The sequence below is a fragment of the Mastigoproctus giganteus genome, chromosome 10 (genome assembly GCF_048544385.1).
Source record: "Mastigoproctus giganteus isolate SK-2022 chromosome 10, ASM4854438v1, whole genome shotgun sequence".
NCBI lineage: Eukaryota > Metazoa > Arthropoda > Arachnida > Uropygi > Thelyphonidae > Mastigoproctus > Mastigoproctus giganteus.
This window is the reverse complement of record NC_143584.1, coordinates 20113062-20127995: the sequence shown is the minus strand read 5'-3', so window position 1 is coordinate 20127995 and position 14934 is coordinate 20113062. Positions and strand designations below refer to the sequence as shown.

Sequence of the window (14934 nt, the reverse complement as noted above, 5' to 3'; positions counted from 1 at the left end):
GATGGACTGAGACTGTATTTAAATTCTATACAGTGGGATCAACTGATGATGTTACCAACAGCAAATTCAAAATGGGAAGCATTCAAAGAACTTATCTTGGAAGCTACTAGGCTTTACATACCAACTAAGAAATATTGTTCAAGGTTTAGGCCTAAATGGATGTCAGATGAACTAACGAGGCATATGGCAGAGAAGAAAAATGCATGGGATACATACAAATTAACACGTGACACAGAAGCCTACGATAGATACAAGTTGATCTGTAACCAAGTTACAAAGGAGGTTAGGCAGGCGAAGGCAGATTACGAGAGATCCTTGGCAAGCGATGCGAAGAAAAACAGCAAAGAGTTCTTTACTTATGTAAACTCTAGAAGGAAGGGGATGAATCAGATCGGTCCACTTGATATCGATGGGTCAACTGTTGATGACCCTGCTCAGGTAGCTAACAAACTAAATGAATATTTTGCATCAACATTCACGCATGAGGAGTTATTCAGCGAGGGGAATGCCAGAGGTGTATTCAACTCTAGCAGTAAGCTAGAGAATCTTGTAATAACTGAGAGTAAAGTGGAGGAGAAATTGTTGAAGATAAACACAAGAAACACACCTGGGGTGGATGGGATCTATCCAGTTATATTAAAGGAGGCAGCAAAGGAAGTAAGCAAAGCCTTAGCCATAATTATGAGAGCTTCCTTGGACTCAGGGGAGGTACCCATGGACTGGAGATGTGCAAATGTGACCCCAATTCACAAGGGAGGATCAAAGGCTGACACAAGTAATTATAGACCTGTGAGTTTAACTTCTGTTCCCGGAAAATTAATGGAGGCACTGGTTAAAGAAGCACTGCAGGATCATCTAGACAAGACTTCAGTTATAGCTCGGACACAGCGTGGTTTTGTTAAGGGGAAGTCTTGCCTGACCAATTTGATTGGATACTATGATGCAGTCACAAAAGAAATGGATGCAGGGAATAACTTTGATATTATATAGTTGGATCTTAGAAAGGCTTTTGATACTGTTGCACATGGAAGACTGCTGCACAAATTGGAGCAGTGTGGCATTGGAGGCAAATTGCTGCTATGGATAAAGGGGTGGTTGAGGGGGAGAAGACAGAGAGTGGTAATCAATGGACTGCTCATCGTGGACTAATGTTATTAGTGGAGTCCCTCAGGGTTCAGTATTGGGTCCTTTATTGTTTTCTGTATTTATAAATGATATTGATGATGGTATATCAAGCTTAATGTCCAAGTTTGCAGACGATACGAAGGTTGGCAGGGTTGTCAAGGACACTACTGACACTATGCTACTGCAACAGGATCTGGAAAGGTTGAGCAGATGGGCTGAGAGGTGGCAAATGAAGTTTAACATTGACAAATGTAAAGTACTACATATGAGAAACAGCAACCCCAGAGCAACGTATCAACTCTGTGGTACTACACTGACAGTGGTAGAGAATGAAAGGGACCTGGGGGTGGTTGTGCAGGCAGATATGAAGTTCTCTGAGCAGTGCAGATGGGCTGCAAGAGTAGTTCATGGTGTATTGTCAAGGATATATAGGAATTTTTCTAGCAGGGATAAGGAGGTGATTATTCCCTTGTATAAGGCAATGGTCAGGCCACACCTAGAGTACTGTATACAGGCCTGGAGGCCTCATTTCAAGAAGGATGTAGAGCTGCTGGAACGAGTACAGAGAAGGGCAACAAGATTAGTGAATGGAACAAAGGGGTGCTCTTACGAAGAAAGGCTTAAGTTTTGCGAATTACAGTGTCTGGAGACTAGACGCCAGCGAGGTGATCTGATAGAGGTGCACAAAGCCTTGAATGGTTTGAGCGTGCTCAATGCTGATGGGATTCTTCCTCTTGCTCAGAATAATCACCTGAGAGGGCATAAATTCAAATTGAGGAAAGACAGATGTAGTATAGATGTGCGGAAATTTGCCTTTAGCCAGCGGGTGGTTGGTAGGTGGAACAGACTTCCATCCCTTGTCGTGGAAGTTGATAGCCTAAATAAGTTTAAGGCTCAGCTGGACAGGTATTTCGAACGAACAGAGGGGTGAAGCGGAAGTGGTTATTTTTTATTTATTTATTTTATTTTATTTATTTATTTTTTTTTTTTGGCTGATGCTGCATAAGCTTGCTTTCTTGCATCAAATGCCTCTACTAATGCTAATGCTAGTAAAATTCCTATATACCATTAACAAAACCCCCTGAGCTATCCTAGCAGCCTGTCTGCACTGTTCAGAGAAATTTATATCTGACTACACAATCATCCCAAAGGCTTTTTCATTTTTCACTACCCTGAATGTGGTACCACACAGTTGGTACGTTAATCCGGGATTACTGCTACCCATATGCAGTACATTGTTTGTGAATGTTAAACTTTAACTGCCATTTCTCATCCCATCTTCCTAATTTTTCTAGGTCTTGTTGCAGTAGCTTACTTTGATTACTGTCATTAACTACCCTGCCAACCTTTGTATCATCTGCAAACATAGACAGTAAAGCCCTATATACCTTCAATCAATATTATTAATAAGTACAGAAAACAATAATGGGCCCAGCACTGCATCCCCACTAATTAGATTAGTCTGCAAACAGTAGTGTCCATTAATAACCACTCTGTCTTCTCTCACTCAACCATCTCATTATCCATAGCAGTAACTTTTTTTTTTTTTTTTAATGAAAAACCCAAGCACAAGAGGTATTAGAACCCAGAGTACTTAGTACTGTTCAAGGTTTGAAGGTAGAGAAGATGGAAGAAGATACTTATTGACATTAGACTTGAATTTCTGTAGATTGTAATTTTCAGTGGAGAGATGTTAGGGATGAATCATTAGTTAACCCAACTGCCCTCTTCTGAATGGAATTTAGAAGCCTGAGACAGGTTTTGGAGGCACTGTCCCAGATGTGGTAACAATGTTCCATGGTAGGGCAGATTTGCGATTTGTACAGAGTGAATAGTTGTTTGGAAGAAATGTAATGCCAAGATTGATAGAGAAACCCAGTTTTTTTAGATGCAGAGGAAGCAATATTTGGGTTTGTTCTTATGCACAAGAGAGATTAGAAGTCACGGTAATCACCAATAAAGATATGTGATCATGTCTTCCTGAAATTGGGAAACAAATGCCTCGAATGTAGAGGCCTTCAGAAATTCCTCCAGTCACGCAACAAGACTAGAAAGCTCTAAGAGAGATATGTGATCTTGTCTAGAAATCTGAGTGTCATCAAAGATAAGCATAGGAGCAGAAGAATCATTTTAGCGAGATATAAGACAGGATTGATATTTAGGATTGAAATCAATTAAGTAATCATTGCCCCACTGGAGAATTACCTGGAGATCAGCATTTAAGGAATTGGTACAGGATATTCAAGAAGTTGAAGCTGTTTGTGCAGAGCAAGGTTTCTCAAACTGGAAGGTGGAATGCAATATGCTGTTAACAGCAAAACTATGGATAGGATTTCTAGTCAATGGAAGAAGGTCATTAATAAACAAGAGGGAAAAGAGTGGGAGAAAAAAAACTGAACCTTGGGGAACACTGGAATTAGTGGAGAAGTTAGAAAACAGAAAGCCATCTACCAGCACCAACAGTGAGTGGTCAGAGAGAAAACTGGATACCCAATTACAAAAAACAGTTGGCAAACCATAAAGTGGAAGCTTATTTAGAAGACTTATGTCAAACATGATCAAAAGCCTTTGAAATGTCAAGAGCAACTGCTTTAGTTTCACCAAACTTTTCCACTGAACTTGTCCATAGATGGGTAACATAAGCCATTATGTCATCAGTGGATCAACTCTAATTTACTGATGATCATTAATCAGATGGAAGGTATCTAGATAGCCAAGAGTTAATAGATTTTTCCATTACTTTAGAAATGGTAGAAGCAAGTGCAATGGGATGATAATTGGATGGGAGGGAATTGTTTCCCTTTTTAGGAACTGGATATGAGCAAATTTCCAAGCAGAAGGCAAAACACTTGTCAAATAAGAAAATGAAAAAAAATGACACAGAATTGGAGTAAGCTCAGGAGAGATTTTGAGAACAAGTGGAGAAATACTATCAGGACTTGGCACTTTCTTGGCATCAAAACTGCTCAAAATCCTTCTAATGCAGGAAGGAATGACCACAGGAAGCATTAAATGGAGTGTACTGGGAATAGTAGAAGGTGGTTTACCAAGATCATCAATACCAGTGGAAAACTAGCAGGCCAGCTTTGTCTTTATCTGAAGTGGCAATAGACCCATCTGGTTTTGACAGAGGTGGGAATAGAGATGGGCAAAAGTTGTGGCCAATAGCTAGCATTTGGTCAGACCAGAATGCTAGACTGCCATTTGGAAAAGGACGTTCTCTGCTCAAAATCTAGTTTTGACTGATTAATAACTGCTTTACAATTGTTGCAAGCTTTGGTATAGGCAGAAAATGAACCTGGAGATTTGGATACAAGCCAATTGCAATAAACAACATTCTTTTGTCGAAAAGCTTTAGAACATTTATTGGAAAACCAAGGTTTAGATAAAGGACAAGATTTTAAGGTGGAGTGTCGAATAAAAGATTTCATCCTTACAAAAATAATTTCGCTGACATGACCTGAGCAAATGTTTACATCAGCAGATTTAAAACAGTAATTCAACCAAGGAAAAGAAGAAAAGAAATCTCACAGATCATCCCACTTTGCATTCTTATAATGCCAAACAACATGAGGCTGAGAATGACCACGAGAGAAAAGCTCCATTGGAATAAACCATCACCAAGTTGTGATCTGAGGTGTCTAGAGAACCACTCACCTCTACTGTGTACTTAGGGCTGTTTGTAAGAAAAAGATCAAGCTTGTTGGCCGTGTAGTTAGGATTATCCGGTATTCTGGTAAGTAAATGAACGATCTGTGAAGGTCATTAGTAATTGCAAAAGTCTCAGCATCTCGACCAGCTGGAGTTGTGAACGTTAAAATCGCCTAGGAAAATTGGACTGGAGAAAATCAAGTTTCCAAGAGAGGAAACAAAAAAGTTCCAAATGATTAGTGGAGTTGAAAAAACAATAGAGGTGATGGATGAATTTGACAGAATGTGTGGTAGAGAGATTTTAATCCACAGAAGATCAAGAAGAAAAGGTCCTAAATTACTAAATCTCTGACAGGGAATATCAGGCAGACATATGCACAAGTACCACCTTTGAAGCAAAAGGAATCATATAACTAATAATTATTATAACTGAGATGAGCAGTGATTGAATCAACGAATAATTGGGATTCTGTCACAAAAAGTATGTGGGGTTTGGCAGAATGGACATCATTGAGATTAGAACTGAGACTACGTATTTCCGTGAAATGAACACGAGAGTGTTTGGCAGGTTTCGATCTTTTTGCAGATACGTTAGCATTAGCAGAGGCATACGATGCAAGAAAGCAAACTTATGCAGCATCAGCCAAAAAAAAAAAAAAAACCCTCCCATTTCACTTATCTATTCACTCCAAATGCTTAACCGGCTCAGCCTTAAATTTACAAATGTATTTAAGCTATCAACTTCCACAACAAGAAATGGAAATTGTTCCAGGAATCAACTACCCGCTGGCTAAAGGCAAATTTCTGCACATCTATTCTGCAACTGTCTTTCCTCAATTTGAATCTATGCCCCCTCCCTCTCAGGTTCTTAATCTGAGCAAGAGAAAGAATCCCATCAGCATTGAGCTTGCTCAACCCGTTCAGGGCCTTATACCTCAATCAGATCAGTTCACATGTACCTAGTCTCCAGGTGCTGCAATTTGCAGAACTTAAGCCTATCTTGGTAAGAGCACCCCCTTTGTTCCCCCTCACCAATCTTGTTGCCCTTCTTTGTACTCGTTCTAGCAACTCAAGATCCTTCCTAAAATGAGGCCTCCAGACCTGTACACAGTGTCATGGTGTGCCCTGACCACTGCCTTGTACATCAGGTTAATCACCTCCTCATCCCTGCTAGCAAAATTCCTATATATCATTGACAAGACTCCATGACCTGCTCTGGCAGTCGGTCTACACTGCTCAGCAAACTTCATATCTGACTGCACAATTACCCACAGGTCTTTCACTCTCCACTTCCCTGAATGTAGTACCACACAGTTGGTATGTTTCTCTTGGGTTATGGCTAGCCACATGCAGTACTTGGCATTTGACAATGTTAAACTTCAGTTGTCACTTCTCAGCCCAATTGCCCAACTTAGAGATCCAGTTGCTGTAGCATACTGTCTTTACTTTAATTAACAACCCTGCCAACCTTTGTATCATCTGCAATTGCAGATACGTTAGCATTAGATCTTTTTGCAGATAAGTTTGTTCTATTACTTTGATAATTAATGACATATTCAGTAGCAAGAAAAGGTGGAGAGGACATGTTGTACGAAGTAATGAAATTTTTGGATATGGAATACTCAAGGCAAGAATATACCCAGCTCCTTGACAATGTGGCCTCAACAATGCTCCTCGTATACATACTAATTGACTCCCTTCATCACTACCTGGCAGAGTAGAGGAAGCAAGATTTGGTCCGGTGGCTGGCCTTCAAATTCTGTTTTAGATCTGTACCCTCAAAATGTAAGGAAGACTGGATCTTGTCATGATGCCCATCATAACCTCAAAAGACAATCATATTGCATGATAGAGTTCGGAGATTGCTGGTGCTTTGTTCTAGAGACTAAACATGGGTTCCACCACTTCAAACCTCCAATAAGCAAAACAATGATGGTACTACACCTGTTAATGAGAGTCATTAACCACCTAGTACTGCCTGGTAACAAAGAGGGGCAGCATTCCTCTGTGTGGTGTGGGTGCCACACCTCAACCCCTGCTTATATTGGTTTGAACCTGGGTGGTAACCTTCAGTATACTAGGTGCTAAATTTCAGGACTTGCACATGGAGGTTATTAGCATTAGTAGAGCCATTTGATGCAAGAAAGCAAGCTTATGCAGCATCAGCCAAAAAAAAATAAAGTAAAATAAATAAATAAAAAAAACCACTTCCACTTCACCCCTCTGTTCGTTCGAAATACCTGTCCAGCTGAGCCTTAAACTTATTTAGGCTATCAACTTCCACGACAAGGGATGGAAGTCTGTTCCACCTACCAACCACCCGCTGGCTAAAGGCAAATTTCCGCACATCTATCCTACATCTGTCTTTCCTCAATTTGAATTTATGCCCTCTCAGGTGATTATTCTGAGCAAGAGGAAGAATCCCATCAGCATTGAGCATGCTCAAACCATTCAAGGCTTTGTGCACCTGTATCAGATCACCTCACTGGTGCCTAGTCTCCAGACACTGTAATTCGCAAAACTTAAGCCTTTCTTCGTAAGAGCACCCCTTTGTTCCATTCACTAATCTTGTTGCCCTTCTCTGTACTCGTTCCAGCAGCTCTACATCCTTCTTGAAATGAGGCCTCCAGGCCTGTATATAGTACTCTAGGTGTGGCCTAACCATTGCCTTATACATGGGAATAATCACCTCCTTATCCCTGCTAGAAAAATTCCTATATATCATTGACAATACACCATGAGCTACTCTTGCAGCCCGTCTGCACTGCTCAGAGAACTTCATATCTGCCTGCACAACCACCCCCAGGTCCCTTTCATTTTCTACCACTGTCAGCGTAGTACCACAGAGTTGATACGTTGCTCTGGGATTGCTGTTTCCCATATGTAGTACTTTACATTTGTCAATGTTAAACTTCATTTGCCGCCTCTCAGCCCATCTGCTCAACCTTTCCAGATCCTGTTGCAGCAGCAGCAGCAGCATAGTGTCAGTAGTGTTCTTGACAACCCTGTCAACCTTCGAATCGTCTGCAAACTTGGACATTAAGCTTGATATACCATCATCAATATCATTTATAAATACAGAGAACAATAAAGGACCCAATACTGAACCCTGAGAGACTTCACTAATAACATTAGTCCACGATGAGCAGTGTCCATTGATTACCACTCTCTGTCTTCTCCCCCTCAACCACCCCTTTATCCATAGCAGCAATTTGCCTCCAATGCCACACTGCTCCAATTTGTGCAGCAGTCTTCCATGTGCAACAGTATCAAAAACCTTTCTAAGATCCAACTATATAATATCAAAGTTATTCCCTGCATCCAGTTCTTTTGTGACTGCATTATAGTATCCAATCAAATTGGTCAGGCAAGACTTCCCATTACAAAACCATGCTGTGTCCGAGCTATAACTGAAGTCTTGTCTAGATGATCCTGCAGTGCTTCTTTAACCAGTGCCTCCATTAATTTTCCGGGAACAGAAGTTAAACTCACAGGTCTATAATTACTTGTGTCAGCCTTTGATCCTCCCTTGTGAATTGGGGTCACATTTGCACATCTCCAGTCCATGGGTACCTCCCCTGAGTCCAAGGAAGCTCTCATAATTATGGCTAAGGGTTTGCTTACTTCCTTTGCTGTCTCCTTTAATATAACTGGATAGATCCCATCCACCCCAGGTGCGTTTCTTGTGTTTATCTTCAACAATTTCTCCTCCACTTTACTCTCAGTTATTACAAGATTCTCTATCTTACGCTAGAGTAGAATACACCTCTGGCATTCCCCTCGCTGAATAACTCCTCATGTGTGAATGTCGATGCAAAATATTCATTTAGCTACCTGAGCAGGGGTGGTTGTATTTATATGTATATATATGTATTAATTTGTATGTATCCCATGCATTTTTCTTCTCTGCCATATGCCGCATTAGTTCATCTAACATCCATTTAGGCCTAAACCTTGAACAATATTTCTTAGTTGGTATGTAAAGCCTAGTAGTTTGCAAGATAAGTTCTTTGAATGCTTCCCATTTTGAATTTGCTGTTGGTAACATCATCAGTTGATCCCACTGTATAGAATTTAAATACTGTCTCAGTCCATCGTAGTCGCCTTTACGAAAGCAATAACCCTTCCCTTTACCCCTAATGGTAGTTACCTCTTTGAGTAACTCCCACTTCAGAACACTGATCACTGCCACCTAGTGGTTCATTTATCTGCAGATTCTTAATGCATGAAGAATCACTACTGATAATAAAATCAAGCGTATTACTCCCTCTAGTTGCCTCCCGAACATGCTGATGTAGAAAACAATCATCCAATAAATCCACAAAAGCCTTGCTAGTGTGTGAGTGACCAGCCCCCAAATTCCAGTCAATATCTGGATAATTAAAATCCCGCATTATAAGACTCTCAGGGCTACGAGTATTAACAGTCCCACCATTGTGAAAGTGCAAGCAGAGGATTTGGCTGACACAGACTGACCGAAATTCGGTCCACTTGACTTGAGTGTCACCTGAATTGCATCCAGTTCCTTTGTTCCTGCATCATAGTATCCATCATATTGGCCAGACAGTTGCTCCTTAACAAATCCATGTTGTTACCACAGTATAATTGCATTCATGTGTAGATGGTTGTTCATTACTTCTTTAACCAGTAACTCCATTATTTTCCTTGGAACATAAGTTAAGCTAATGATCATCTTTACTCATGTCACCTTTTTGAGATCCCTTTGTAAAGTGGGATACATTTGTCCATTTCCTGTCCATAGGGACCTCCCCTTAACCCAAAGATGCTCTACAATTATGACTAAGGATTTGCTTACCTTCCTTGCTGCCTCCCTTAATTTAATTGGATAGATCCATCCTTACTAAGTGCTCTTTTTATGTTTGGCTTCAGCATCTTTCCACTTTCCTCTCAATTATCACAAAATCATAGCTCCCTGTTAGGATAAGATAAACTTCTGGCATCCTCTTCCCTAAAGAATTCCTCATGTATGAACGAGGATGCAAAGTGCCCATTCAATTGTCAGCAACCTGTGAAGGATCCTCAACAGTTAAACCATCAATTTCAAGTGGACCAAAATGATTAAACCATTTGCTTCTACTGTTAACATAAGTAAAGAAGTCTTTGCTGCTTTTCTTTGCCAGAGACTTCTTGAATTCTGCCTTAGCTTGCCTAACCTCCTTTGTGACACGAATACAGACTAGTTTATATCTACCATAGGTTTTAGTATCACTTAATAATTTATATGCATCCCATGCATTTTTTATTCTCTGCCACAAGTCTTATCAATTCATCTGACATCCATTTAGGTCTAGTGCCTTCTACTATTACTTCTCTGATTGCTTCCCATTTATAATTTGCTATTGGTAACATCACTACACAGAATTTAAAAACTGTCTGAGACCACCATAGTCATCCTTATGAAAGCAAAAGCCAAGCCCTTATCTTTACCCTTGACAATAGTTGTCTTTAAGTAAGTCTCACATCAGTACTCTGTGATAACTGCCACTTAGTGATTCTCTTAACTGCAGATTCTTAATGAATAAATACGGCTGATAATCAGATTATTAGTATTGCTTTCTTTTTTGCCTCTCTAATATTATATTTTTATCTAATTCTTGCTAATATAGTATTTATCTAATTCTGTTTTAAATCTATATGGACTCTCACCCACAGTATAATTTGACTAAAGGAAAATTTCTTTGTATTCACTCAACAATTAGCAAAAATTTGGACAACTACTACTTTTTTTTTTTTTTTTTTTTTTAATTTGGTGAATCATATTATAAATTACTAAATGAAATGCCTCAAACAACTGTACAGATAATTATCAAATTAAAGAAACCATTTTGTGAAAATGTGATAATGACATTTTTATAAAAATGCTTGATATGTGCAAATAATGATTCCTTTGAAATTCTGAGGAAAACATGATTTTCAATTTTAAAAAAAAATCTCTATATAAAGGACACAATTTTACATTAACCCAATTGTAGTTATGCAAATAATGGTACCTCACTCAAATCTATTTCTCTGCAAAAACAAAGTGATCACTCAGACTTAATTATTTAAGGACAAATTTGAAAAATGGGTGGCTAATACAAAATTTCAGCTATAAACAAACTTATCCCAAGAAGCAATCACCATGCTGACACATGCAAGCAGGTTGTCCACTAGTCAAATTTATTACCTTTTTAAACTATACTTTGATTTTTTTTTTTTTTTTTTTTTTTTTGTGAGGGATTAAGGAGCAGCAATAACCAGGTCTCATCAAGGTGGCCCAAGCTATTTTTTACAATAGTAAAAAATACTTTGGGGGCAGGCGCATCTTTGTTAATAAGCAAACACTATCAATAAGTAAGTGATAAAAGTGCTTAGAGTATTACCAGCATTCCATGTGCTTGCCAACCTAAAATTAAAACAGCAATAAATTTTAAAAAAGGTAATTTAATTCTAAATGAAAACTTACAGCACTATCTAGTCCTAGAGTAAGCAACATGGTGAAAAACAGAACTGCCCAGAATGGTCCTCCAGGTAGTGTAGCAATAGCTTCTGGATATACTTGAAACACCAGCCCATGCCCTTCTGTAGCTACATCAGCAATAGGTAGATTCTCTTTATTGGCCATGTAACCAAGGTAAGCAAAAATTACAAACCCACTATAGAAGCTAGTGAAACTGTTGACAGCTACGGTGAACAAACAATCCCTAGAAGAAAATACATATTAATTTTATATGTGAAGTATTTTAATTCTAGATAAAAGAGGAATGAAATTTTGTTACCTCTGGAAAAGATGAATTCATTAAAACTGCTGTTAATACAGCAAGTCATTTAAAATTTAACAAAATCTAGGAAAAATATACTCAGAATATCAGAATTTTTAACATTAATTAGTAAACAGAAATGTTAAAATGGCTATTAAAAAATCTGGGCAAAGATCTAGGATTATAAAAACATTTTATTAAAACTAGACAAACTCTAAGAAAGATGAACATATTCAAATTGCTCTTAGCAGTTGAAGATGAAATTTGATTAAATAAAAAAAAAGATATCTATTACAGCTAGAAAGGATAAACTCGTAAATTTGCAGGCCTTAAGCTGTGAAAAAACTATAACCAAAGAGAATAATTTACTATAAATTGCTATGTGTAGGTTACGTTGCACTGCAGAACAATACACACTCAGAAACTTTATTCAACATGATATTTTCGGTATGTATTAAATTCAGTATGTATTTTGGTATGTTAAATGCAATTTCCCTGAATAAACTGCAAAATTAGTGAAAAGAATTACATTAATCAACAGTAGGAAAAATGAGTCATTATGGTAAACAAGTTTTTTTTTTTTTTTTTCTTCTATTTATAACAATTTCGTGGTTATTCAATTCACAATAGTAATAAAAAAAACAGGGCACGATGGCCCAGTGGTTATGACACTGGACTGCCAGCCTGATGGACTCAGGTTCTGCTCCCATGTTGGCAGGAGTGAACAAGTGTCCATCAAGTATCCACATAATAATAATTATAAAAAACATTGCAAAAGTTGGACACCTGTTCACTCCTGCCATCTGGTGTTGCTTTCCAAGAACTGGACATAAGATGCAGCTAAACAGGTCCACCTCCATAGATGGATGAAGACTGGGTGTGGAGCAGGATAAAGTCAGTTGCATTCAGGTCTTATGCATAGGGATCTGTTCAAAAAGGTGGAGACAGTCTCCTGAGGAAGACAGTGGAGCAGGTGGCTCTGTCCAGTATATAGCTACCATAGCATTAGCATTAGTAGAGGCATATGATGCAAGAAAGCAAGCTTATTCAGCATCAGCCAAAAAAAAAAAAAAAAAAAAAAAAAAACACATACCACTCCCATTTCACCCCTCTGTTCGCTCGAAATACCTGTCCAGTTGAGCCTTAAATTTGTTTAGGCTATCAACTTCAGCAACAAGTGATGGAAGTCGGTTCCACCAACCAACCACCCGCTGGCCAATGGTAAATTTCCGCACATCTATTCGACATCCGTCCTTCCTCAATTTGAATTTATGCCCTCTGAGCTGATTATTCTGAGCAAGATGAAGAATCTTGCTCAGAATAATTGGCATTGAGCATGCTCAAACCATAAGGGAAGGGCAAGACCATTCAACCAACAGGAAGTGCTTCCTGCAATAATGACCATCCAGAAAGGTAGAAAAAATAAATGCTTGAAGTGGAGCATCAAAATGAATACATTCATCATGCAAACATACTACGAAGTAACCAAGATAAACACCGATGTGACAATGTACAGGACAAGAACACGTATCAAGTAGCTGCAACCAGCCTTGACTGTTCAGGACACCAAACAGCAGACTGGAGAAGGGCCATCATCACAAAGAACCTGATAGCTCCTACAATCTTGGGGGGGGGAAAAAAAAAAAAAAAAAAAGAAGACAAGAAGGATGTGAGTGACCAACTACAAAGTACACAGAAAACATTGAACCATGGGAGGAAAAGCAAGAAGGAATGCAACCCACAGCAGCAAAGTGGAAATGGATGAGATCGTGATACCCAGAACAGAATATGAGTGGAAGAATTCAAAGCAATGATCCCCACAAAGACCCATGCCATACCAAAGCAGAGACCCAATAGAATCCTGTGGTAAGTCACAGACCACCTCAAATCAGCAAATAATGCCACATTGCCTTAACAGCAGTGTAACGATGCTGGAGGCCATCCACACAGCTGTGTACTGTGCTGCTATAGCAACCACTAGGATCAATGGAAGAGAAACAAGACATTGATCAGAAGAAATGAAAAAAAAAAAAAAAAAACAAGGAACCACCAGCTTGGGAAAGAAAGCTTCAGCAGAAGATAAACAAACTAAGAGTCAACGTAAGCCAACTGACCCAGTACTAACTGTGTAATAGGGGTAAGAAGTTGGTGGGAAAAAATGAAGAGCATCCTTAAAGGCAATATATGCACAAAAAACACTAGACCAAAAATCAAAGAATAGGCGAGTACACACTGAAGCAGAACCTCCACAAACAGCAAAAGACTATGCTGATACAAAGAGAGCTCCCAGAGGAAAACAAACAACCAAAGAACCTTTTACAGGAGTATTGTACTACAGGAGAAAGAAGGTAATGGACCACCCAATAGAAAATGATCGAGGAGTTATTGGGCAATCTGTGAAGCAGTGAGGTAAGGCATAACAGCCAACCCCCTGGATTTAACTAGAATGGAAGAAAATCAAGGCCATACAAGAGATGACAGAATGGGAGATTCATGAGGGAGAAGTATGACAAGCAATAGTAGTAGTAATAATGGCAAACAATGCAAGACAGCAAACTTATACAACATCAGCCAAAAAAAAAAAAAAAAATCCTATACAGTTCACTCATTTGTAGGAATTTGTCTAAGTTCTTCCTTGAATTTAGACCTCTAAGAATTTGTCTAGTTCTTCCTTGAATTTATTCAACCCATCCACTTCTACAACAGATAGAAGCCTGTTCTGACAATCAACCACCTGCTGGCTGAAGGGCAAACTTCCACACATCTATCCTGCAACCATCCTTCCTCAACTTGCATATATGCCCCCTTGTGTGTAGTCTCAGCACATGGAAGATTGCTATTAACATTCAGCTTACTCAATCCATTCAAGGCTTTAAACACCTTGATCAGATCTCCCCAAACTCAATCAGATCATCCCTAGAGACTTGAGACACTGCAATTTGTAGAACTGAAGCCTTTCTAGCTAAGAGCACCCTTTTGTTCCCTTCATCAGTCTGGTTGCCCTTCTCTGCACCCATTCCAGCAGATTTACATCTTTCCTAAAGTGAGGCCTCCAGCCAGTATACAAGATGCAACCTAACCATGGCTTTGTACAAAGGGGTAATAACCTCCTTGTCCCTACTAGCAAAGTTGCTGTTATCATTGACAAAACCCCATGAGCTATCCTGGCAGCATAGACATCAAGTGGCCCAATGCAACTCATAGACAAGTGGCCCAATGAAATTCAGCCCCTTCCTTCTACTGTTAATATAAGCATAAATGTTTTTGCTGTTTTTCTTTGCCAGAGACTTCTCATAATCTGCCTTAGCTTAACTTAGCTTAGCTTAACTAGAAAAAGACCTGGGGATAATTGTGCCTAACGCACAATTATTCCCAGGTCTTTTTCATTCTCCACTAC

General features: G+C 39.1%; 1 protein-coding gene across 1 annotated transcript in view; it reads right to left on the bottom strand.

The window, feature by feature from the left end:
• The window catches only part of LOC150078832 (sodium-dependent noradrenaline transporter-like), a 215339-nt gene that overhangs the window by 46668 nt on the left and 153737 nt on the right, over positions 1–14934 (bottom strand). Inside the window, exon 9 of the mRNA XM_090382412.1 lies at positions 11243–11480. Coding sequence (XP_090238538.1) covers positions 11243–11480 — 238 coding nt within the window. The remainder of the gene's footprint in view (positions 1–11242; positions 11481–14934) is intronic.